The following is a 26,766-nucleotide window of genomic DNA, read 5'->3' as shown; positions in this document are numbered from 1 at the left end:
TTTGCCTGAGCAAGTCTTCCATAAGGATACAGAGGTTCTTGAAGGCACAAGCATACAAGCACTTTTTTTTCGTTCAGGTCTTCTTATCTTTCAGCCTCTATCTTTTAATACTCCTTTCCGTTCTTCATCTGAGGGCTGATATTTTAGTCCATCTTCCTAACTCCATGTCATAGGGTCATTTAAGCAGTACCTGTATGCTGAGTTCTGCGTTCTTGAAGCTGAATTATGCTTTTTGGGCATGAGTGTGTGTGAATTGTGTTGCTGCCTGTTTGAAGTTTCCTATTTGCAGAAGCTACTAGGTAAGAGTACAACTGATAGTTGTACCACCCATGCCGTATCTTCAAGGTATCTTCACACAGGTGGTTGAAACCTCTGTGTATATACAGTCTTCATAGGTGCCACAGTTGTTCTCATTCTTGCATGCCCTTTGTACAGGCACTGTCTACAAATGGGATTCTTCTCACTGAAAAGTTAATGCTTTTCAGCTCCGTGCACACCCATTTACAAGAACATGGCAGTAGTGATGGCTGGGTTCAGAGCAAGAATTCCAGGCCCAGAAACCTCCTTTTTATGCAAGTAGATGCTTTGGAACAAGTTTAAGAAACAAAATTAGAATTGGTCTTTCACTGATATACCTTTGTGATTTCTGGTTGTCACTACTTTAAGGACTTTCTGACCTGATGACATTGTGCCTGGTGTTTTACAGTCATGGATGGACCTGTTTTCTTTGGTCATGTCCAGTTTTTATTTTTCTTAATCCACTTAAATATTTTTCCTCCACAGTATCCTGTGATAACAAGTCCTGTTTTTAATTACGCAACTGTGGAAAGTACTTTATTTCACTTGTTTTTACAGGTGTTAGTTGAAAATACCATTCAGTGACTCCTTCTCCTAGTGTTCTGACAAATAAGAAAAAAAAATTCCCTGTTCACTTCCTCTGTATTATTTAGGATTTTAACTCTATCATGTATATTGTCAGACATTTCTGTTCCAAGCTGAGGAGTCCTGTTCTATGTCTAACCCTTTCCCACTTGTGCACCTACTTGGTCAGGTGCTCTGTTTTCCACTGATACACATCTTCTTATCTGCCAGGCATAAAATGCATTCACCCCCAGCTCTTGCCATCTGCACACGTTCTCTTGTGCATGCAGTCATCTTTGCAAACACTTGCATGTGTATTTTTGTGCTTCAAACACCATCCTCCTCCTAACCCTCCCCTTGTGAACATTGCACTAGGCATGTGCCATGTACAAAGTCTGAGTGCTGTTTCTGCCACGGGAGAAAGGAGATTGTATGGTTTGATCTCTCTCTGCCCATAGATGTTGGGATAAAATACTTTCTCTTTGGCTCCCATCCCACGCTATTTTTCCTTTGATCACCCAGACTAGGTGCCACTCACCCTGACTTACTGCCCCCGATAATGACAAAACCTCTCCTGGAATCACATAGCAGAGGAAGCAAAGGGGGTGGAAAAGAGGAGCTAGCACAGCTGTTGTGTGTAATTGGATTGGAAGTGGGCCTCCGGCTACAATAACAGAACTGCACTCCCGGCTCGCCTCACTGCTGGGGCCTGCGAGGAGCCCCTTGGCTGTTGAGCACGGTGTGGATGAATCAAACAAAACTGACCGCTCCCCAGCCTGTGCTACTGCTTTGCCCAGGTATAAAAAATGGGTGCCACGAATGCCAGCAGCCAAGAAATCAGGTCATCCTCTTGGCAGAGCTGACCTGTCTAACAGGTAAAAGATTTGAACTAGATCTCAGAATGATTTTTCCTTTTCAGCTGTCTCTTCGAATGCCCCCAGACAAGGGTTTTGCATGAGTCGTGTCCTTTGGGCTTACTGGGAACGCCCTGGTTTTGGTATGTGGGGTCTCTTATGGACGTTTCCTTGCTCTCTGAGTTTTAGAAAACCTCAAGATACCTATTTTATCTTAAATATCATGGGGGAGAAGAGGAACTTGTTAGCTCTCCTCCTTAACTAGAAGAGGGAGCTGCTGATGGAGCTGGAGTAGGAGGCTCAGAGGGGAAAGAAGCCTGTTTCTTAAGGAAGTACTAGGTCTAGGAAATTAGGAAAGGAAATGTAAAGAACAGATCGCATCACTCATTAGAGCGCTCTCCTTTATAGTAAGTGTCATTTTATTTTTGGAAGAACCCCTGGTTTGCACAATTTCTTTCTTCAGCTCCACCATAAGGGATTTGCATGTGTGTCCTGGACCAGAGGGCTTGAAGCCTTGGCTCAGACACATATTGCAACTGGCCCTGTTTTTGTCTGAATGGGTCGTGGAGCCTGATACCCAGGAAAGGATCCTCGGAGGGCAAGCCTGCCCCTGCAGAGAGCTGGTCTGCTGCTGCTGCTGCCTGGCAAGCTCTTTTCCTTTCCAAAGAGCTTCTGGGCTATTCTTCTGGCGGTGTCTTTAAAAGGGAAATATCGAGGCTGCCCACCTGAACAGAGCAGTTCAGCAGTGCACACACACACGCACACACGTGCACACCCCCAGAGCATGGGCCCAGTAATGTGGGAGAAGCTATAATTAACTAGACGAAGGAGTCCATTTTCCTTTGTTGCTGCAACCGGTTGTTACTGTCAGCTGTGTTTTGTGCTCTCCACACTTTCTTAGGATTTGTGGGTTTATTTTTCCATTTGAAATGTTAAGTACCCAAATGCGGTGCTGGGGGGAAAGGGAGGTAAGCTTCAAGGTAGCTCCAAGGTTTTCTTCATTTCCTCCTCCACCCTGCAAATTGTCCCTAGTACATTCTTAAAGCTGAGGTCAGCTGCTTGATTACATTGCTCTTTCATATTGTACTCTGAAGTTACTTGTAAAAGTGTCCTTTTGGCTTCATAAGAATCCAGCATTGGCCCTTGATACTTTGTACAATTAGAGCCACTTAATTCTCCTATTTTGATATGGAAATCAGATGGTTCACAATATTTTTTTTAAATGTAGTTCTTTTAAATATTACTTTGAGATCAAGGGAGATTAATATTAACCTTTAAGAAAATAATATTGATTTGGTAGCAGGTTAAAGAAATATCAAAAAAGCCTCCCAAGTCTAAACAGAAAAAGTCAATTGTGACAGGCGTAGATCATGGCCAGAGAGCAGAGTTGATGTCTGTCTGCCCTCAGCAATGGAGATATTATTTTAATAACAAACCTATGCTCTGAAGAACCAGGCCACTTTCTCTTCACATTACTGCTGAAAGTCTGAAGAAGCTGGCGCTCCAGAGGCTGAGCACAAGCAGATGCTTATCGTTATCCAAGAAACCTGTTGAGAGCCTCCCTCCAAAGCCATGTGCTTGTCCTTACTGTAACTCACATTTGATGTTCAGTAACAGCAAGTCTCCAGCTTGCTGGCTTTGACATGGAGTTTCTCTGCAGCAGATAAGCTGTTTATTCTGTGCTTTTCCTGAAGCTTTTCCAAAGCTACCCACCATTTTTGGTGGTAGTTGTGCCCAGCCAGTAGATTATTGTAGGAATGACGAGATCTGCTTAGAAAAACCACGCAGCACCTTGACCGTGGTGGTTCATGCAGGTTTGTGCCAACGTCTTCCCAGATCTGTGCTGTCTGGGATTGCAGCCCTGAGGCTTCAATCTTTTTTTTTTTTTTTGAAAAAAATCTAGGATTAAAAGGGAAAGCTGAAACAGTGCACGTTTCAACTGATTTTAGATGGAAATTCAGATTTTCCTATAGGATTTCCCCCAGAATGTGATGCCTATTGACCCAAGCAACGGTTGTACATGTAAATGTACAGGCTTTGGGGCCTGATGAGTTCATTTGGTGTCCTGAGTCAGCTGAAAGCTTTTCTGGCCTTTATGGTAGAAGCCCAAATAGCACGGTGATAGATGTCCCCGCTGTTCTGGCAAAAGCCGGTCTAGTTTTCAGGGCTGCACGCCTCTCAAACCTCTTGCACTAGTTTATTGGATGCCCTTGCAGTCCAATAGCAAGTGCTACCCCATGCCACCTTGAGATGACTTTGACTTTTGATTTGAAAATTGTTTTAGTTTCTTGTCATATCTTGAAACTGATGTAAAGGTGAAACAATGATGCCAGTTCACATTTTCTGTGTTGATTTTACTGTGACGAATTTGAGGCATTCGTTACAAATGATGCAAATGTCACAGACTTAAGATCTCTGAAGTTGAAGGTTTTGGTTGTTAATGACATTTTGTTGGAGATAAATTCACTCATTTTCACTCCTATTTTAAATTGCAAGGGGAAAAAGTTTTCAGATGAGGAAAATTGATATGTTCTTTCATTATTAAATTATCATTATATCTAATAATGGATCTTGAATTCTGTTGGTGATCTGTTAGTTAAAATAAGGATCTGCATCAATGGATGAAATGAGAGCTAATACTGTGGATTTTTTTGCTCTATCTCCAAGTCCACCCCCCTTTTCCTTCCCGTTTTAAAAAGGAGAAGGTTGCATTTGGGGGGACACTATTTTTCTTTAATCTTGTCACTTCTGTTGCCCAGCTGGGACTAGAAGATCAATAGAAGCACTCAGTACCACAGCTTCTGTATTTCAAATCTGACGAGAAGCAGGGGAGTCAGAAGACTTCTCAGGGAGATTTCATCCTGCTGGTGTTTGAACCAGGGCCAAGGCAGGGGCCAGAAGGGTGGCTGTGCCTTGGAGGTGCTCACCCTGACAGATAGGGCACACAGCGCTGGCCTTCTGGGATAAGGGCAGAATTCCCGACATTTGGGATCTTTATAGCTCCTCTGTGGCTTGTTGAGAGAGAAAGAGGTGTTACTTAGGGTGCGATTCAGAGTGTTTAATGCAGGCTTCTGCTGTGAACCCTCTCTGGAGGTTCTCTTTGTCAGCGTCACTTTTCCCCGAGCGCACAAGGCTCCTGCCATCCCCGGCAGCTGCGCCTGTTGGTGCTGAGCCTCGTAGCCAGGCTGTCCTTCCCCCTGGTACCTGGGGCTGAGGGGCTGCGAGCCCTGTCTCTGCTCGGGGTCTGATGTTAGCTCCCTGCTGGGCTCGCTTCACCTACATGCCATACTGCCACCTTCTCACCAATTCTCCTTTTTCACTGTTGCTTCTGGGCCTCTGTGCTTTGTAGGTTCTAACAATTACACTTCTGTCTTCTCATGGCCTTTTCCAGTGCCTTTTCCAGTGACTTTCAGGTGCCCAGTTGGCTAGACCTAAGATTTGCCTATCAAGAATGATGGGCTCAGGGGCCATTAATACAGACACAATTTCAACCCACTCTCTTAGCAGAGAAATTCTATTCAGTGAAATTGTATCTTGTGATGTAGACCAGAAATATGTTTTACAATATCAAATCTGTTATGTTTATTTATAGCTAAAACTAAACTAAAAACCATCTAAACCTATGTTGTGTTTCTGATTACTTTTCTAAATCCACAATAATCTTCAAGAACATTAAGATATTTGCATTCCTTAGACCGTACAATTATTAATCCCCTTATCTGGCTTGGAGTTCTCTGTGGGTGAACATATTCTTGGGATGATCTGGGTTTTAGATTTCTCCAGCAGACACGAAGGAAAAAATATAAAAGAGAGATAAATAAACAAATTCAAACTCAGCATGCTGCTTGTTGAAAAAATCTCATTCTAATACATTCATTTGACCTCTCAGTCTCCGTGAAATTAAAAAAAATCATTGCTTTGTTTGATCAATAAACTGAGTTGAGATAGGGGCGTGTGTGTGTGTGTGCGCGTAAGTAAGTACCAAAGTCCCTGCCATATAAATGCTGCATGAGGTAGGAGATGTGGAAAAGGAACAAGCTAAGGGGAAGAAGGTCAGGGAATGAAATATGGAAGGGCTCACGCATGGTTCAAGTGGGTAGGGCTTGGTTTTTACATATGTTACTTCTGTGATGTCATGTGTCACCAAATTAACTGATGGGTCAGCTGATGTTTTATGGATTTGGCAAAAATATATTTTTAATAGTATCTAAAGGATATTTGTATCAATACAGCTGTATAGTAAACATATTTGAAAATTGGGGCTGGAAACAGGTTGTAATTGGGACAAACAAGGTTTATGCCAGGAAGGGTTGCTGGGCAGAGACTGCAGCAGGCCTGGAGACCACCACAGTCCCCTCCACAGAGCTGGCAGTGGCCGTCACTGCTGAAAGGAGCTGTGCTGCTTCCTCGCTTTATATCTCAAATTATGAAACCCAAGAGTGGCTTTAGCTATAGAGCTGTGAAGTAACAAATTGTCCTCAGAATTTGAATTTCAAGTTCTTACCAGAAGGGAAATGGATTAGTATTAATAACAGGTTGGATGTACCTCTTTTAGTCCTTGCCAGATCTGGTGTGTGTGAGGAGTGTTGATCAACTAAAAATACATGCTGAAGCCACCACATTTATGCGTGAGGATAGCTTTGTGTGTGTGTATAAATACATTTAGCCCTGAAGTTTCCTCTGAAGCAGATAGGGTTGAATCATGGCCTCCCTTCCACGGACCATCACATCTTTGAATTTTGGAGCTGTAGCAGGGGAGAAGCTACTTCTATAGCTCTCCACAGGAGCCCGTGCTCCCTGTGGAGCCCCATTGCAGCTCTGGGCTTTCCTTGTCCATTAGCTGTACTGGTGTGCGATGCCTCCGGAGTCACTCCCCGGGGAACGTGATTAGCCTCAAATGCAGTGTGAGGCCACAAACAGCAGGCTTTCCTAGCTGTGACAGAAGCTTTTCCTCTCAGCATGGAAAGCAGCATTCGTGTGTGCCCTGTGTGCTACACCCATACTTGATCTAGCTCAAGTATGTGAGCTCCAATCCCGAGAGGTATTGGACAGCAATCAGCGTGCATGTATATTGCTGCCTCTTCTCGGTTGTTCTTTTCTTCTTACTTCCTCTCTTTTCTCTCTCTCTTTCAAAGGCCTCTCACACCTGATGATGGGTGAACAAGGTAAGTCCTTCACCTTTCTCTTTTTTTCAGTCACTGACTGTGGAAAGAGCTTTGTGCTTCTTCTCTGAGCTGGGCTTTGCATGAGGTGCCTGGAACTGGGCTTACTGGTGCCAGTCAAACCATTTGCATTTTTGCCACTCTGGGTCCCATGTGGCTACTTGTCAGCCTGGGACCCAGGAGGGAGAGTCTAGGGAGCATAAAATGATCCTCTGGAGGTAAGGAGGGATATTTTCCCCCTCTATGCAGTCCACCTGCATTCCCATTTCTTTCTTGTGCCAGCTGTAATGACTCCTGCTCCTTCTTGGTAAATGTAAAGCTCAATGTTGGTCTTTAAGAGTGCAATTATTACAAAAAATATGTTAATAGCCCTTGTGGCACGATCCTAACTAATTATGAATCCCGAGGAAAATTGCCTATAATGGCCTGTAAGTCCTGTGCCTGCAATTTAAAATATTCAAATATGCAAAGAGCAAAATGGTTTAGAAAAATACCAAGGCTAGCCTCAGGCTGGGCTACAAATGGGGTCTATGCCTGTATATGTTTTAATATCTCAGCCTGGATTGTGTTATTCATCTATTGGTTGTGACATTATGGGATCATTAGTCCCATTTTGCAATATTGGGGGTGTGGAGCAAGAAGCTGACGAGCAGAAGCGAGGCAGGAGAGGGGTGATCCTGTTTGCCTTGGACAGCATCAGCATCTTGCTGACGCAGTGCACGGGGAGGAGTTAGCAGCACTGGTGGAGCACTCTGATCTTGTGAATAACACTGTCAAATCGATGAAGTCTTAGGCAAGGTGTGTGAGGAGAGAGATGTGTGAGCAGGACTGGGCAACTTGATCCCAGAACACTAGAAAGACCAGGCCAGCAGCTTGTCCATGGGGAGAAAATGTGAGCATTGCCTCTAAAGCCTGATGAGGCCTTCCTAGACTAGATATACGGAATTGTATTCTTGCCATTAAGTGAACCTGAAGAACGTAGTGCCTCTAGAGGCTCAAAATTAGAAATTTGAATAAAAAGGACATAATATCTCAATGAAATCTAGAAACAGTTAGGACATAAGCAGTTTTTATTCTGTAGTTCAAGGCAGATGTCTGCTATGAGTTCATGACAGCTTGGGAAACAGAAGTGAAGCTGGGGCTCACTGCTGAGGGAGTTAGCATCCCCATGGGGTAGGCAAGTCAGCTCCTTAGGACTGCATGTCAAGACCATGGTGTTTGGCATGTGAAGCATCTGGCTGAGTTCTGGGAAGCACCGAGCTACTTCTCTGTCCCTGCTTGTTGTTCAGCTGGGCTCATGGCTCAACAATCGTGCTTAGTGAAGGATCATCCACCAGAAAAGTCCCTCCAGCATATTCTAGTTGCTGAGGATGCAGCTGAATATGGCAAGCTATTAGCAGAAGAAGGGTGATGGCGTGTTGGGAGTGATCAGGACAGTGAACTTTCATGGCTACTTTCAATCTCAATAACACTGAACATGTCTTTATAGTGGTCTGTGATTTAGCAGTGGATTGTCTAAACAGATGGACTTGGCCATTTAAATTACAAGTTGCAACCCAGCTGGCTCCCAAAGACTCGCACAACCTATTCTATACTGTGATTGCCGTCAGCTTTTTCTATACTCTCTTGTCTGGCAAAAAATGTGAAAACTATTGGTTTCTGGCAACGTTAGCCACCCTTATTTATCCATGACACATCAGGGAACAGTGGCCTCTTTTCTTGCCAACCAACTTAGAGATGCTCCTTTTTGATAAATATTTACTCTCTATAAAAATACGATGGATATAAAATATGTAAATGTATATATGTATGTAAATATGCAATGTCAATGTTATATACAAACACATTAGCTTTGGTAGGTGAAATGTGTTTAGCAAATATATTATCATGAGATTTATTTTTGTCTGTCCTACTCTGTTGTTTCCTTTGCTGTTTTGAATTTGACGTGGAATGAGGCATATCACTGCCGTGCTATTGCATGAAAGGTTTGCATTTCTCAGTGGAAAATCAAATTGAAGCAAAAAGGCAGTTTCTGGTGGTGCCATCAGTTGTTTAAGCCTTGCTTTGTGCTTTACTTGTGGTGTGACTCTTGTTTTTCTCTTGACACTGTGTTTTGGTGGCTTTGGTTGCTATATAAATACGCTCATTTTCTTGCTTTTCTAAGTATGGCCAGTGACACCATTTTCTGTTTTTTATGCTTCTTCCTTTCTTCTCTTTTGCCTCCTCCGTGACGGACACCCCTCTTGTTCCTCCTCTTGCCTGGACGCACACCTTCCTGTCTGTAGGTAGAAGTAAAGGTAGACATTGCATTCTTTCTAACACTTTGTTGCTTGTAAAATGCTTGTCAATGGACACATTGTGTTTTTATGAACGTGGCTTATATCGGAATTGAATGACATTACTTTTGAACATACTTTGCTTTGTTTTATAGAAGAAACAATTAAGATGGATGCTTTGAGGGTTGCTTAACAGATGGTATTTCCTCCCTATTCATACTGAAGTGTGGGCCATGCACTGCCAGGCCCTCTGTAGCTGGTGACACTGGGGTACAGAGCGACAGTCACTTCAGTCAAAGACAGAGCCAGAGGCCGGAGGCCTAAGCTGGTACTGGTGGCTCCTGCACTGGAGCCCTGCCACTGCTGGGAATTTTGACACCGGTGTTGGTGGAAGCAGGACCTGGCTTTGCCCAACACTTCTCAGCCATGGAGGTCTCTTCAGCAGTCATTTCTTCCTCTCTGCTTTGTTCCGTCTCCCTGTTAGCAAAAAGGTGCTTTTCAAGGAGGAATTGAGTTGCAAAGAGCTGCAGAGGAAACAAGAATCATCAGCATTGCTAAACAGAGGGACCATTCTCTTTGCAGCTCAGTACAGCACAGAGCATGAAGTGGAAAGGCTGCTGTGGGGCTCCGGCTTGCTTTTCAGCATTTCACACCTATCTTTAGCATGCAGAGAGCAGTCATCCATCCCTAATCAAAGCTGTCAAAAAGGCAAAATGCTGCAAACCTGCTGTGGGTCTCTGGTTGGAGTGGAGGGAAGGGAGAAGATTAATTGATAAATTATAAGCACTGCTTGAGTAAAATCCATTTCTTTGTCCTACTTTCCAATGAGATAGAGAGATTAGAAGGTTTCATTATGCCGAGGCTTACTCATCTTCAACAAATACACTGCTGAAGAATCTGATCTATCAATCAGCAGGATTTGAACACATTGGAGGATGTTGGTTGTGTCCATGCCAATAAGACATTAGGGGATGACATGACTAATTGCCCTACTATGAATTTGGGAGAATATGATAGCTTAGAGGATTTTTTCATGGTAGCTTTCTTTTGAGACACAAGCAGGCTCTGCCCAGTGATTGCTGCTCCCTTCATACCCAAATTCTGGGGAGCACGATGCCATGTTAAACACTTTCTCTTTGTATGAGGCCTTGCCTTCTTCTAACAAGTTTGTATTGCTGAATTCTCTGTGATGGGGTGCATCATGTAATTAATATTGTTTGTTCTGTTTTGAAGTTGAAAAAATATTCCACTAATTTATTTCACAGCTTTTCTACTCTATCCAAAGTTGGGGGGCAGAGAATAACGTGTAAGTTGTACTCAGAGCCATCTTCTTAGCAAGCAGTGAACATGAACTTAATAATCACATATACACACCATAAAAAAATTGAGAACCTAAAGCTGTAAGCACACCATACAAAATGTTACTGTGACTCAACACAGCTGCCAATAATTGAGTTGGCTGATGTATGCCTTAGTGTGATTTAAGGGTCAGTGTAGATCAGGGCAAGTCTTGTACGGCGTGATGTTAGCTCCTGTTGCTCCCTTCTTTTCTCAGGTGGCATTTATGCTGCAGGACTAAGCGGAAAGTCTTTTTGACGGAAAACTCCCATTTGAGCCTGTACAAATGAGGATTATAACATATAGTCTACAATTAATTTATATGCACGGAAACAATTTATTGTGTCATTAAGTGAAAATATTGTTTCAGTTCCCAGCTATGTGTAATTTTTAGCTCTACTTATAACAAGGGACTTCATTAGAGAACCATCACTCTTTGTGAAAAAAGCTGTGTAATTTTGAACCCACGCGTGGCCTTCAGCTCACAGAAAAGGTGGTACCAGATACCATAGTGATCATACCTAGAAGATTCATATTTTTGGGGCATTCTTGTAGTTTTTAGCAAAAACTGTCAGCCACTCTGTCTCATGCCATGTATGTAGCCAAAGGATATGATGTATGTGATTTCATAAAACCTCTTCACAAGGTATAGCAGTCTGTGACCTTGCATTCATCAATTGGAACAAGTCTTTCATTAATTGCTTCCACCATAGTGAATAGGCTTCTTCTGCATCTATTCTTTTAAAATTTTTTATTTATTTATTTATTTATTTATTTATATAAGTTCCTGGAAAGCTGAAGAAGATGAAGTGCAGGTATTTTGGGGTAATGGCTGGAGCAGTCAGATAGGAGAAATGCATCAATGCACCACTTCTATTTTAACCTGAACTAAATATATTTATACTGTTTGTGTTTTTATTAGGTGTACAAAACTGGTCACAAGGATGAGGTAAATGTATGATGATCAGGAAGGACTTTTATTTTGTTTGGCATGAACTGCTGAATGTAGCTTCTTTTCTGGACAGGAACTGACAATTAAAGAACAATTATATTGAGCTTATTTCCCTAACACTCCCCAACAAGACAATGATACCAAAGGAGAATATAAATATCCAACTCTCTTTTGCTATTGAACTGGAAGTAATGTGTAGTCATGTTCTTCCATATCATTTGTTCTCTTGACAGCTTTTGTTAAGGAAATGATAATTTGCATTTTTGCTACCATTCACCATTCTCTATATATGTAGTGATTTTTGGTTTATCACCACTCTTGTTTTGGATCTTGCTTCTACTGAGGTTGGTGCCTCCAAAGGAAATTGGCCGTATTCCAGATAGGGCCCTACTCTTTTCACTGGCGTTCTCTCAGGAATGAATTTCACCTAATCAATGAAGTCCTGAGTCTTCTCAAAGGCAATAGCAACATTTCCATTGAATTTAGAGGGCCAAGATTCACCCAAAATCTCAAAAGTCCCCAATGTCCCTTCTGACACGAAGAATGACAGTGAAGCGTAGCGGTTTTCAGGGTGTGCACCACACACCTCCGTAGCGTTGGTGCAGCTTTCAGGTTCTCCTCTAAGGCACTGGGTCCTTCCCACCATCATTAACTGTGCTCAGGATGAATAACTGCACAGCTGCACACTGATTTTCAACATGAAGCAGTTTTTTCCCCCTTTTTTTTTTCCACTCTCAGAGGGAAATGAAAAAGCACTCACCTGTTTTATGGATGAGACATTTTTTGAGGCACAATGCGTAGACCAGATATTAATGGCAAATTCCCTGTATAGTTCTCAGCACTGCAAGATCAGATTATCTCTCTTGGCCCTAACTACTCTTAACCCAAGTAAGTCTTTCAAGTCTTGTAATGTTCAGCATTGCTCTCAGTGAGCTGTGTGAGGTTGTTTTTTCTTTGAATTGTTCAATAATATTGACCAGGAGGTAATGGCACAGAAAAAGCAAAATCACATTTGTGGACTTGGATAGAAGGAAAGGACTGGACTTTACTGATCTGGAAAATACTTTCAAGTTCTTCTTTGCAAGTAATACCATTAGGATTTCGGAGCCATGTGAGTAAGTTCATCTGAGTGGCCAAGGGTTTATGCAAATGTTCAGGAGAAACATCAGTAACAAATTAAATCATTTGTGCTCTCTAAATATCTAATTATACAAGGGGAAAAACAACACTACATTCATCTTGCCAGCCTTGGCAGTGGTTCTTAAGCTCTGGTTTGCCCTTTAAAATGTCTTAATATTGGGGTTTTAAATTCATTGTATGTTTTTGGTTTCTATAATTAGAGTCCTTTCTTTAATACTTTCAAAGTGGGTGGTTTGGGGTTTATTTTTCTCTTCAAAATAAAAATTCCTGCATTCTGATAAGGATGGCTACTTTCAGTTTTAAGTTCCCTTCTAATCACTGCTTAAGAAATAATGCATTTCATTTTATGCCTAGCGAATACCCAGTCCATAAAACCTCTTTGACAGAATGAAGGCCTCTTAAATGTAGACTTCATTCTTCTGGAATCATTTTTTGTTAGCAAACCTTTGCTACTGGTTTCATATTTTACTTAGGAAAAAAACACTATTTTAAAGTAATTCTTCTAGCTGTAATTAGGGATGATTAATAGTTGATGAATTTCATATTGGGGGATGCTTCAACAGGACATTCATCCTATTTCTTTATATTCCAGAACTGATGACAATTGAGGACTTCGGTGAACAAAATCACTAAAATATTGAATACTAGCTAACAGAAAGGAATGGATAGATGTCTCAGATTTTTTTTTTTTTTTACACCTCTCCATAATAGATTTATGAAGGCAGACAAATGTGACACTAAATAGGACATTTCTGGTAAATTATTTTTTGTTTGGGCATATGGGCATATTTGTGTTTACAAACAATGTGTATGCATAAAATATTTAATAATGCGTTAAGTATTTTGTAGTTTATAGGTAATTTATTTTTTCTTACAGGCTTTCTTGCTGCCTTATTTCAAGCCTGTGTCTTTCTAACGTGTGAATAAACAGCTGATTCTTGATTGACTTTCATTTTTATGAAGAAGAATGATTCCCGGGAGAGTTAAAGGCACTGTGGCTGTGTTGTGTGTAAACAGGAGCTAAAATATTGTCCTCTCATGCTGTGGTGCGGTCTTCTCTTTTTGATGGGGATCAGGTTTCACTCTTCCCCAAGAGGCTATTTAATTGATATCATTGAAAGGCTTTTTTTTTTTTTCTCTCTCCCCCTCTTTTTAAAATTGGAGGCATTCAGCAGTGTGTAGAGATGCAGAGGCAGCGAAACAGGCCATGTGCTCGGTAAAAGCCAGACTAATAGTGCTTTTGATGGACGTCTGATTTTTAAAGTGCTGTATCTTTCATTAAAATTTACATGTAAAGTAAGCGCAAGCACAGTGACAAGAAAGCTAATGCAAGTTGCACATCTTGACATAATAACAATCACAAGAAACTGGAGATCCCAGATGGCAGCTTGGCCTTTGCCATCCTTTTAATAAGCTACTAACTGCTAATTATTGCACTCTTATGGGCAAGTTAATTTACTGTTGACTCTTAAAGAGACATTGTGCCTTTTCCTGGCATTTCATTTTTGCAGTGGGAGAGTGGCTTTTCCCTGCAGACTGGAGTCCTTCCAACGGGCAGTAACAAAGAGGCAAAGAAGCAGAGAGGGAAATGGAACATAATAAGCTGTTTTCTGTGATAATAGCAGAATGTAGGTTTGTGGGTTTTTCCAGGGCATGGGTTTAGAACTGAAAGGGACACCAGCATGTGTATCAGATCCAGGGTTTAGATTTTGTATTTAAAAGAAAGTCATTACTTCAGAGTTAGTATTATCATTCAAATTAAAATAAAAAGGAAAATCTTTTCCTGAAATAAATGAGGCCTGAGATTCTGAAAATGAAATAAACTAGAAATAGAAAATAAAAATTACAGGTTCATTTCTGTTGCCAGAGATGATTTGAAGGCAAAATTTAAACTCACAATTCTGAAAGATAAATAGTCTGCTGAATTTTAGAAAAAAATATTTGTTTTAACATTACTTACCTGGTTGTCATAATTCAGGGAAGGAGTTTATCTGTAAAACATGTATTTTTTTTTTTTAAACGATCTTTTTCTTCTTCCAGTTGAAAGGGACATTTGATAATGAGTCCAGTCAGGGAGAAGTTTTGATCTAAGAACCTATTTAGGAATAAAGGAACAGCTGCAGTTTAAATGGACTCCAATTCTCACTGTTAATGCTGTTTTGTGAATGCATGATTCTCTGTGATAACATTTGGGAGGAGTGATGGTAGGTAATAGCTTATTTCCTGGGCTTTATGGTAATGCAGCAAAATGGTGATAATGTCATCGGGAGCAGAAATAGACCCCTGTCACACACATCAGATGTCCCTGCAAAAATATGAAACCCACTGGAAGAGGGGAATTTCCCCTTTTAAGGCTCATCGTGGCCTTTTGTGCACTATGGTGATAACATTATGGTACAGTTTAGAAAATATGTGCTGTGTAAGCAGGATCTTATATATTAGAAGTAAGTGCTTAGAAACAGCAGTGTTATTTGCAGTGCATTACTAGATAGTAAATATTTTGACTAGACATTAGTGGATAACACGCCATACAAACGGTTGTAAAACTATTACTGTGAAGAATGCCATGCTTTCTCAAACCGTCTGATATAACTCACACAGTTATCTTCTGTTTCAGTTATTAAGTCATGTCTAATGGTGTGTGATTTCCGCCACATCTAACAACAACAACAATTGCTATTCTGTTTTTGACTCCGTTGCGCCCTTGCCAAGTGCTGGTGCATCTGTGACACCCAGCACCTCTCGTTTGTTTGGCCATGCTCACCTCTTCCACGGAGCTAGAGCTCCTTCTCATGCTTGCTTTCATTGCCACGTTTGCTTCAAAAGCCTTGATAATTCCAAGTGTACGTATCCAAATAGAGATCGGTACAGACAGGCTATGAAATAAGGGAAGATAATAGAAAATACCACCACAGAGACCAAACAATCCAGCACTTGCAAGTTCTAGTGTGTTCATTTGTTTTCAAAGCCGTTTTGTTTGGAAGTTTATGCTACAGACAGTTTATCCTGCAGGTTGATTTGCTTATGGTAGTGTGTTCCCTGAACAGCCGGTGAACCCCATGGACATTAAAGGTGTTTTGCACCCAGGAATGTGTTGTGTACATGCAAGGACAAAGTCCCCAATTTTCATTCGTAGGGTTTTCTGCGAGATGCTGGTCTCATCCTATATATGCTTTATATACCCAGAGGTTTGATGTAAGGGTATCAGGAGCCGTATTCTTCACTGCACTGCAAGACTTTTATTGTGGTATAACTGATATCGAAGCAGGGGAATTGCTCTGATGTAAAAGCAATAGTGCAGGGAAGAGTCTGGCTCTGAGGCTGTTCTGACAATAACCTGAGGGATTATGGATCATTCTTGCTAAATGATGGCCTTATTTTTGCTCTTGTTAAAGTCAAAGACTGCAAAGCATTTAATAGAAATGGCCCTTTACCAGCACTGCTGTGTGGGGAAAGGCTTCAAGCAGAACTGGTACTTTGAGAATTTGTGTACACAGTTGTCACCATTAAAAAAGTCAGCAGCATTTGCCAAGCAGTACCACACTGTGGTGCCTGAGATATCGCTTTCTCTCCTTCGGTAGAGCAAGAAGAATGTATGTAGTATATGTAGGTAAGTGTTTACGATTCGATTCTGTCAATTGCATGCATTTTAATAGAGCTTTTCTCTCAAATCACAGTTTGATTTGGGAGCTGCTTATAGGTCAGATTATTTCTAAAGCAAAATAAGGCTCCTTTTAATTGATCAAATTCTTTTTACTGAAGACTCTAAAAACATATCAGTATTTGTTCTAAAATCATACAGCTCTGTGATCGTTAGTTGTTAGTGGTGGTAACAACAATGTATAATTTGAATGTTAAAATAATTGTATTTTAAAAGGAGCTGTAGTCTTATTAGGTACAGCGGAATTGTATTAATCTAGCGTTATAAAGCACACACCTTTATTGCCCCTAATTACTGGTGTATTAATAATGACCAGGTTGATGATGAATGTGCTGATCACCAGCTGGGATCAGACAATTACAGCTGATTATGTAAAGAGTTAGTTGCTATAAGCCTTGAAATATTAAAACTTGGCTAGAATAAATATCACTGAAGAACCTTTGTCTTTTACGTGTGTATTCAGCTGCCAGTTCTCTGAGCAATTCTTGGTTCACCCGGTAATGTCAGGAATCAAACTGTGAACAGTTATTTTCTAGCCCTGTGAATGTTGATAAAAGGATCTTGCATAGCTGTTGGCTTGTCCTGCGAGGGGAGCACGCTGCTGCATCACGGCACAGGGATTACACTCTCACTCAGCTCTGCATTAAAGATGTTGCAGCTTTTATAAAACCCAGGGCAGCACCTCGCATCGCTGTGCATTTGCGTTTCCCAGCTCTGACGAAGGGCACACATGTCCCGGGTGCCAGTGCCTTGCAGGACTGACCAACTGCGTCATCCAAATAACACATTTATCTGACCGTTTCCAGCTACACATACTCACTTGGGAATGGTCTTACTCCAAAGAGCGTCACAATGAAGTCTGTAGGCAAGTTGCACTCTCTGTTTTTTGTCTCTTAGGGTATGAAATTTTTCTTTTTTTTTCCCCAGAATTTGTTTAGTTCCTAAATACCCATTGACTTCCCTTTCCTCTGTTGCTGAATTGCTGAAGAGACTCATCCCTTTAGCTACTAGACTCCTGGAATACTTTCATAAAGAGCACTTGCTGGCACTGGTCATCTGCAGTTTGAACAGAATATCATTTTTACCAAAATGAGACAGACTGTGAAAAAATTCTTTTTCTAAAGTTGGAAAAATCAGAAAGTACAAATCGTGAGGCTGTCTTTAAAAACAACTTCCAGTACATAAGGTACTCAATTCCATACTTAGCATTTCAATTTCTCAATTTTTTCTTACTAGATATGATACCAGAGGCATCATTAGTAATTTTTCTTTTGTGTGTTTTTGTACTTTATTTGTTCTATCTATTGACTCCATCTTTAATACAGATATATTTTAAGAGAAATCTGTGGACACTTCATTTCCTGCTGTGCTGCACTGTATGTCCATAATAGAGTGAATACATTATGTGGTAGATGCACTTATTGTATTGTCAGCCAGAAGTATGACTTCTATTAGTGGCAGTTCCCTTTTACTTTCCAAAAACTGATTTCTTTTTTTTTTTGGTGGTGGTGGTGTAGATAATATCTGATTTTCTTTCTCTTTGTCTCCTAAGGTAGTTCTATTTAAACCAGTGTATTTTTTTTTTTTTTTACTAATTTTCTCTTTCAGGTGTTTGCTAACAGTCTGCTGGGTTAAACTTTGTGCTATTCCATCAGGCAAGTTTGGTAAATGTTGATCAGTGCATGAAATCAGTTCTTAAATGGTTGCAAAATTGCCTTCCTTCAGACTGTTTTGATCACAAGGGCTTTCAAGTGTCAAAGTCATTTGGAGAACTAGATAGATAAAATGCATGAGCACTAAGCTTTTTCCAGGATAGAATAAATAAATGTGTTTTCTACTGTGCGCTCTGCCTTTGATAGTGATTTGTTAAAAGGGAAAAAAGAAAGGCAATCATATTAAATATTTACAAGAGTGATTTAGTTGTGTAATCGTGTGCTATGCATCCCTGTTTAATAGTGAAATCAGCTACTGCTGAAGTAAATGCCATTAAACTGGTAGCGCTGTGAAGGTCACTGCCTATACAATGTCAAAGCAATTTATAGAGAATAATGATTTTTGTCAGCTTTCCAATGTACCGACCTCCCTCCTTTTTGTCTCCTTTTCCAAAAATAACCAAAAAGAAATTTATTTCAGGACTCACTTTCTCTCTGACTGTTCTCCCATCTGACTGATTTGGGAGCTTGAAACCTCCTTACAAGTTTTCCTATTGATGCGCTCAGTGGATAGGCACTGATTCCCTTCTTTCCGGCCCTGAGCTCGTTACAGCTCTATTTGTTGGGATTTCCGGTGGGTCATTTCTCAGCAGTTCGTTTTGAGCAGCTGGTTTTCTCTCTTATGCTGTTTCCAGCCATGTCTGTCTGTAATTCTCCTGAAAAATACTTTCTTGTGAGCTCACTATTTGTCATCAGCAGCGCACACGCTGTGCTTTGACATCCCACCAACCTACTGTCCTGAGAAGTGTCTCTGAGTGCTTAGAGTACATTCCTAAACAGCATCGTGCTTAAAGGAGAGGCCTCTGAAGTGAGAGGTGGGTGCTTCGCTCCCAACTGGCTTCCCCTGTGAATTGTCAGGGCCTTTGTGCCTCTGCCTGGCAGTGGTGGAGTGAGGACAAAAGCCCTTCATTGCTGCTCAAGGAGGCTGCCGCATTGACACAAAGTGCCCTGGAAAAAATACACAATGAGTACAAACATTATCATTCAGCTTCATATCCATCCAGTAAGAAGGTTAATTATTTGTTTTCCTTGTTTTACAGTTGAATAAGCAGAAGCACAGAGATGGAGTGAGCTGGAGGAGAACAGGCATTAAATGCCAGAGTTCTCTTGTCCATTCCCATTTCTGTAACCACCGGAGCAGTGTATCTTATAAACCACTGAATAACTTGCTTGTTCTACCAAGGACTGTCCCAATTAGATTCTACTTGTTAAAGCAATTCTCTAAGAAGATTAAAACTGTATTTATCTGTTGATAAACATGTACACAACCGTATAAATAGCAATCATATTTTACAAAGGGAACAACACATATTCTCCATGACAAAAATCAACAGGATTTAAAAAAGCCATAATGCAGAGGTGCCATCGGTGTACTGCTTAAAGGGTGTGCTGGAAAGTATATCTGAGTGCACAGAGGCAGTGTGGGTTTCTCCTCAAAGGCATGAATTTGAAGGACAAGTGGAAAAAAAGAGGGTACTTCAAGTAGTCAAGGAGTGGAAATGTTTTTCCCCAGTTATAAGGAAGAAGAAGGGAAGTATGGTATCTGCAGTGGGAAGAAGGGACAAATGGAATGGGCAGGACGTTCCCCTGCCAAGGGAAGGGCAGGAGGAACATATGAGCGCCTGCTTCAGAGGACCAAAAGAGATGGGTTGGGAGGAGTGTCCCAGGTAAAGCAGTGGCAGAGGAACCTGCCGTGAACACTGGTCTTCTGGACCGAATGAGGTGGGAAGATAGTCCTATGCCTTATTTTTTGCTGAATTTTAGGCAGATAGGCAGCTTATTTAGGTTCTTTGATTTTTGTAGCATTTTATTACACAATGCATACAGGAGAAGACTAAATCCTTGATTTACTGGCTTGGCTTTTCTCCGCCTTCTCCTCCAGCCCCATTAATGGGCCTTTCATCTGTTAGTGAAAGAGGCTAGTTCAGCAGGGTGTCTGGAATAGATGTGTATGTGCATGGTTAATTCAGGCCCCGTGATTTCCTTTAGTCTGTTTTATCTGGTTCTTTGTCTCTTTGTATGCAAGTCTATGATTAGCATCGAGTTCTTCCCAGAATGCTGGCAATTATCTCACAGGTGGAAGGATTAAGAAAGAGCAGTGAGAATTACACTGGGATTAAATATGAGTGCCTTTGGAGTGTGTCTGTGGATGTGCTTTTTTTTTTTTTTTTCCTTTCTATGAGCAAAGAGAAAGAAGAGAGACTCCAGCTCAGCCTTCAGGTCTCTCTAGGGAAGAAAGTAATACCCCTGAATATGGAAAAGTAGCATCTCAGCTTGGGAGGAGGTCATGCTGAGATAGGAAAGGTAATGTTAAGGCACTAGATTTAGAGTCCTCAGTTCAATTCTTGGTTGCTCTGGTTTTGCTTCAGGCTGTTTTGATTGCCCACAGTGAAGCTCAGCTTGTCCACATATGAAATGGAGGCAATGATGCTTTCCTGTCTTATGTTGCGTCAAACCAAATTAATTAGTCTGTAAGTGTGCTGGGTTTTTGGGTAGAAAGTACAAAAGAATAGAATAGGGTGTGATTCTCGTGACCCATGCTGTAGGTGCACATTCAGCAGTGGTGTCAGATGTTGCTGGTGGTGGGTTATTCCTGGCCGTCTATTCCATCTTTGTGCAGTAAGTGGAAACAACACCGTGCTGGTACAAACAGGGGTCTCAGCCCTCTTTTGGGATGAGAAGAGGAACTGCTCCTTGGGAAAGGCAGGCCAAGTGTCCCAGACTCCAGAGGAACAGCACAGTTTGCATGCTGGGCCATGCTGTACCTCATCTGCAGAGTGGCCTGTGCTTGTATGGGGCCTGGCAGATGTCACCATTGATGGGAGTGTGGACTTGGGGCTGCAGCCTTGGGCAGAGACTGTAATTCACTTTCAGCCCTGGTCTTCAGCTCTCCTGTCTCCAGTATATCTTGAATTTGCAGTGTGAGAGGTTGTGGCTTAGTGCAGAGAAACCAAGTAGAATCCTAGAATCACAGAATATCCCAAGTTGGAAGGGACCCCACAAGGATCGAGTCCAACTCACAGCTCCACAAAGGACCACCCAAAACATCAGACCATGTGTATGAGAGCATTGTCCAAACGCTTCCTGAACTCCAGCAGGCTCGGTGCTGTGACCACTGCCCTGGGGAGCCTGTCCCAGTGCCCGACCACCCTCTGGGTGCAGAACCTTTCCCTAACCCCCAGCCTGACCCTCCCCTGTCCCAGCCCCACGCCGTTCCCTCGGGTCCTGTCGCTGTCCCCAGAGAGCAGAGCTCAGCGCCTGCCCCTCTGCTCCCCTCGTGAGGGAGCTGCAGGCCGCCATGAGGCCTCCCCTCGGCCTGCTCTGCTCTGGGCTGAACAAACCAAGGGACCTCAGCTGCTCGTCATACATCTTGCCCTCCAGACCCTTCACCATCTATGTAGCCCTCCTTTGGACACTCTCTAGCAGTTTTCTATCTTTCTAATACTGTGGTGCCCCAAACTGCACACAGTGCTCGAGGTGAGGCCACACCAGAGTAGAGCAGAGTGGGACAATCCCTACCCTCGACCGGCTGGCAGTGCTGGGCCTGCTGCACCCCAGGTTGTGGTTGGCCCTCCTGGCTGCCAGGGCACACTGCTGGCTCGTGTTCAGCTGATGTCAACCAGAACCCCCAGATCCATTTCCATGGGATTGTGCAATATTGAATCCACACAATGAATTTGGACTACTGAGTCCACACAATGAATTTGGATGGAGTTATTGCATGAGCATTCCCACATGCTTTTTGGAGCTTTTCTGCTATTTGTTCCGTACTCCTTCACATAAATTAGTTAACTGTAAATCTTTTCCTCTTATAATGTAGATCTATTGGCTTTGATTGGAGTGTGTTTGGCTGCTTGTGCATCTTGGGGATGGGAACAGAGAGTTCCCAGAGCTTTGGCTATGTAGAATATGAATTGTGGAAGTTATAAATAACAATTTTCCATGAGGATTTCAATATCCTTATACTATTGTGCCATAATGATTGCCTCAGCCTCTGTTCTCTTTCCATCTGGTGATCATTATTTTCCATTTTATTTTTGATTCTGAATTTATTCTTAGTACATCAGGTTGTTTTCCTTGTTTGTGTTGATGGATAGCTGTGATTCAAAAATCTATTTTCTTCCGAGTATATTTTTATCAGAATAACCCTCAGTATCTTCCCATGTCAAATATCTATGCCAAACACTTTTTAAAGTGTCTGCTTGCGTTACCCTGCTTGAGTGGATTGCCTCACAGCTCCCCCACACACACCTTGAATTTGACATGCTTTGACTTTCCATCACCAATAACGCAGCTCTGGGTCCCTCTGCACCCTGATCTAGGGCATTGTTGCCATTTCACTGCCAGGCCTCACTAGGCTGGCACACTTCATTCCAGCGCTGAGAACTTGTTGGCACAGCCGAGCTAGAAACGAGACACACTGGTAAAGCTGTGAATAGGAGGTATTGTGTAGTCACTCAGAGCGTTAAGTATTTCCCACTTAATGGAAGAAGATAGTGAAGAGCAAAGCAAAATTTTCTTGTATAGCATTTTCTTAGTCTTTCACAGGCAAATTATATTAATAAAAAAGTTCCTGCTGCAGATGAAACACTGGCTTGCCAAGGAACAGGGATATTAACTTTCATCGTACATGGAGGTTTCAGTTTGTTAACAGACTGCTTTAGAGGAAAGGACGAAACACTGGAAGAACAAGACTGATTCAAGAGTCTCTCATTACAAGATTATCTGTCCTTTACTGAGCTGCCTATTTATTACATGGCAAGGCTCTAGTTACAGGCCAGTGATTGCCTGGGTTCAGGTGTTTACCTGGTGGCTTCTGGGATGCCACATAAACAGCTGTAAATAGAGCCAGTTATTCAATCCACTCATAAAGAGGTTAGATTGTCAGTCTTCAGGCTTCCCGGGTACAATGTCAGAGCCAAAACAGGCAGCAAGCTGTCCTGCCAGCTGACAGAGCTCTCTGCTGGTGTTATTACTGCTGCTGCAAGAAAGATTTAGAAATATTAATATGAATTTTCAACAGGGGTAAAGCAAAAGGGGCTGGGGAGAGTTGGCACAGCAGGGATGAGGCAGGGAGGTTCAGAGTCTCCTTTTTAATCCACTCAGGATACCCCTTACTGTCAGGTGTCGGCATTGCAGGCTGCTCAGGGAGGGAAAGTGCCGATTCCTCTTGCTCTATTGCGGGACCGTAGGTGTTCATACTCCTCCCTTTCCAACCCCTTTTGCCTACCTTGCTGGCATTACTTCAAAGCATGAGCTTGCAAAGCATAAGTCCACCTCTCCTATTATATTTTCTGGTATGTGAGACCCTGAAGCCCCCAAGATCTCTTCATGCCGTATAGGATGATGTGGAAAGGGACAGACCCTGCTCAGAAGAGTTCATGCTGTTAGTGTTAGTTGCGATGCCAAATATTAGTATAAGACATAGAGGCATTTCTGAAGAGAAGCAATAAAATAGGTCAGGTATTTAGGTAAAAAATCTTGCAAAATGATAGCAAAAAAAGACATACATACAAGAACGAAATATATAAAAATTAGCCAAATCCACAGGCCCATCAGGCTGTTGTTTTGTGAGGCAGCCAAACCTTTCTGGGTTTGTCTAATAGTTGTGATTGCTTGTTTGTATGCCTCAACTATATTATCAACAGTGTAACCATTATAACATAACCTCTGGTCCTCATCTGCTCTTGTTTCTTCTGGTTCTGCATATTATGCTGAGGAGAATAAAAAGCTCTGGCAGCTTTAAAACAGTTAGATTCTGAATACAGCTAAATTGTAATCCCTCCCCTAACCCTTCCATGAATTAACTTTCAAACAATTTCTTAAAAGCCTTATCAGCCTCTAATAAAATAATGGAAGCAATATTAAGAAAAATTAATCTATAACTATACAGGGTAACAGAACCATGAACAATAATCAGCGGCATTTAATAAACAAAATTCATAGCTGGCATTTGATTACTTTTGGACTGAGTTACAAAATTAATGGATGAAAGCAAGACAGTGGTTGTGATATATCTAGACTTCAATGAGTTATTTGACAAAAAGCCCTATATAATCTTGCTTGGAAAAGAAAAAACAATTAAAATTTGGCTTTCACGTGAAGTGTTTTCTAAAATAAATTAGCAATACAAAATGCAACAGCATTTTCATGAACTGGGAAGGCTAGACAAATTGGAAGTTACTCTCATTTCTGTCTAGTGCTTTTCTTGGTGATTACAAAAAGGGGAAGAAATGACATTAATGAAATGTGTAGATTTGACTAGAATGAGAAGAATTGCAATCATCAGTGTGGATAGAAAACAGCATAAATGTCGCGTAAGTGCAGTGACATCCTTCATAAAGCAGTAGGTGGATAATTCATCTGTAAAGAGATCTGATAAGCTCTACCTAGACTAAACTGTTAAGGGCCTTGAATACAGTAGGGTGGAGATATGTCAAACAGTTTGTAAGAATTTTGAAAGGGCTTGATGATTAAAATCGTACAAGGCTTGATTATGAGGGAACAGTGAAAGACCTAGTATGTACAGCTAAACTTAACACTGAGAAAGTGGCAAGATATGAATGAAAGCCATCACTAAGCACCTAGAGAGCATAAATGTAAAGAAGAAAAAAATTATCCTGGTATTGTCTCAGGAGAATTAACTGTAAGGGGTGCCACTCAGTTGTAAAACGTGTTTTAGGTCCCGTATCAAGAATGATCTTAACAATGAGAACTATAACTTCAGTTTATAGAGCGATTTTCCAAGTGAAAAGATTGAAGCCACTGAGTTTTTGACAATTGGATTAAAAAAAAACACAACCACAACTGAAGTTCTTGTTCTTGAGAGCCAGACTTTCTCTTCCCCGTCTAGTGGATGAGATAGCGACTTACAGGTTCACTACTTCAGTTTTTTCCCTTCTTCAGAGTTCAAATGTACCATATTAAAGATACGTACCCTTCATTTTTCTGAGGATCTTTGTCTGCTCCACAGTGAAATCCTGTGTGTGTTGCACTTGTCGATGTCTGTATCTTTGCGGGAGCAATAAACTGTTGTTGTATCAGTTAGTGATATAAAAATAGCCCACCAAATGCAAACAGAATGTTTTCATAAAGGAAACTGGATGCTTTGCCATAACTGCATTAGTTCTAATGCACTACCAGTTCTCTTTTTTCTTTATCCATGTGTTAATTTTGTTCTTCAGTCTCCCCATCCCTTCTAGCTTAATTACCCTCCCCAGACTAGAGGCTGCTGCTGCCTTTTGGCTTCATTACCAGCTTTCATTTTCATTAAGAACCTTGCGCTAATGGACTGTTATAAAACACAGTCATCACTGGCAGGTGTTGCCAAATGACTCTCAGCATGATGGCATTTCTGTGCAATGGAGCAAACAGTCTGGACATTGGATTTGTGGAGCATCCAAGGGCTTGGGATAGAAGGCAAAGAGAGAAAAGTTTGGTGGATCAGTACAAGGAAACCCTCAAATGTTCACGTGAACAATGATGGAAAAAAAAGCACAAAGAGCAAGTGGGTTCATTTTGAGACCTCCAATAGTGCCAGCATCTGCATCTGCTCAGGTTGCAAATATCACAGAAGAGCTTCTCAAACAGTTTTGTAGTAGTGGTGGAGCCCATTATCGTAAAGTACTAATCCTTACAGCCTTCCAGTTTAGAAGGGAATGAAAGCGTACATACTATCTCATTGACTGAGTGAAATCATGTATCAAAATAAACTTTCTGACTCATGTCATCTAACATCAGTAGTGAGAATGCACATTTCTGCTGCAGAGATATCTGTCATAGTTGTCTGTGTGTGCCCTCTGAACCGTTTAGTGACGTTGGAACAAATGTTCATCAGGAAAGTGCAAGGACTTCCTTTATTGTCCTTCAAGGAGCTGATTGTCCCAGTCAAAATAACTTAAAGGCATGTCGCAAAAGAAATACTGCCAGATTTTGACTCTTAAGAGGGGAAGAAGAGTGTCTCAGCATTGAAGAATTATTCTTTATTGATCTAAAGTCTCTCACCTTTTGTTATTGTCTTCCAAAAGACCATAAAAGCTCCCCAGTTATGTACGAAAGCAAACACAGAGCAGAGGGACATGATGGCTCCACTTGCGGATAGGCAAATGGTCCACTTTGCATATTATTTTCTGTCTTCTTTTGGATTCGGTTGTGTTTCCCATTTGTGTTCCTCTTTCCCTTCTTACCCAACACAGGTTTTGTGTCTCCTGTGTGATCTATCTATGCGTTAGCAGCGAGTGACAGAGTGGCATCACTTGCTGAGAAGTAGTGACTTTCTTCTATCAGTTCTTTTCATTGCTTTCTCAAGGCACTGCTCCCCTGCAGTAAAAAGTCTCATTGCAGATGGGCCAATCTCACAGGGTAGGCAAGGAATGCTTTATCTGGCTGACTGCAGGCTCTGTGTTTTGGCTGAGAGTAAGAAGGTGTGCTTTCGTCTAATTCTTGACCTTTTAGCAGTCCTTGGGACACTTTTAAGAAAGAATGGCTTTTCACAGACCAGTGCAGTTAGTGTCCAGCTGTTGCTGAAGAGAGAGGGAGTCATCCATACTGACACATACTGCAGGGCTGCATCCAGTAGCTCTTATTTAAGCAGAACTTTTAATGATTGTGCGCCAGATGGGATTTGTTGTACTGGTTTCTATGCCCCATCCTTCTCTCCTTCAAGGGATAATCTCAGAAAATACCTTCCAGAATAAGGGAAAATGTGTTTCACTGGGGGGCTGGAGCAGTGGCAGGAGGGAGAGGACCTTCTCTGGGCAGTGGGGCTGGCAGAAGAAGACTTCAGTAGCACAATAGACTGCAGCACAGCA

At 41.7% G+C, this 26,766-nt stretch overlaps 1 protein-coding gene across 1 annotated transcript in view; it reads left to right on the top strand.

The window, feature by feature from the left end:
• NRXN3 (neurexin 3) overlaps positions 1-26,766 on the top strand; it is a 1,009,770-nt gene that overhangs the window by 109,232 nt on the left and 873,772 nt on the right. Inside the window, 2 exon segments of the mRNA XM_040559130.1 lie at positions 6,851-6,880; positions 9,163-9,174. Coding sequence (XP_040415064.1) covers positions 6,851-6,880; positions 9,163-9,174 — 42 coding nt within the window.

The sequence above is a fragment of the Cygnus olor genome, chromosome 5, assembly GCF_009769625.2.
Source record: "Cygnus olor isolate bCygOlo1 chromosome 5, bCygOlo1.pri.v2, whole genome shotgun sequence".
Lineage (NCBI taxonomy): Eukaryota > Metazoa > Chordata > Aves > Anseriformes > Anatidae > Cygnus > Cygnus olor.
Note: the sequence above shows the minus strand (reverse complement) of the source record. Positions and strands in the feature narration are given on the sequence as shown.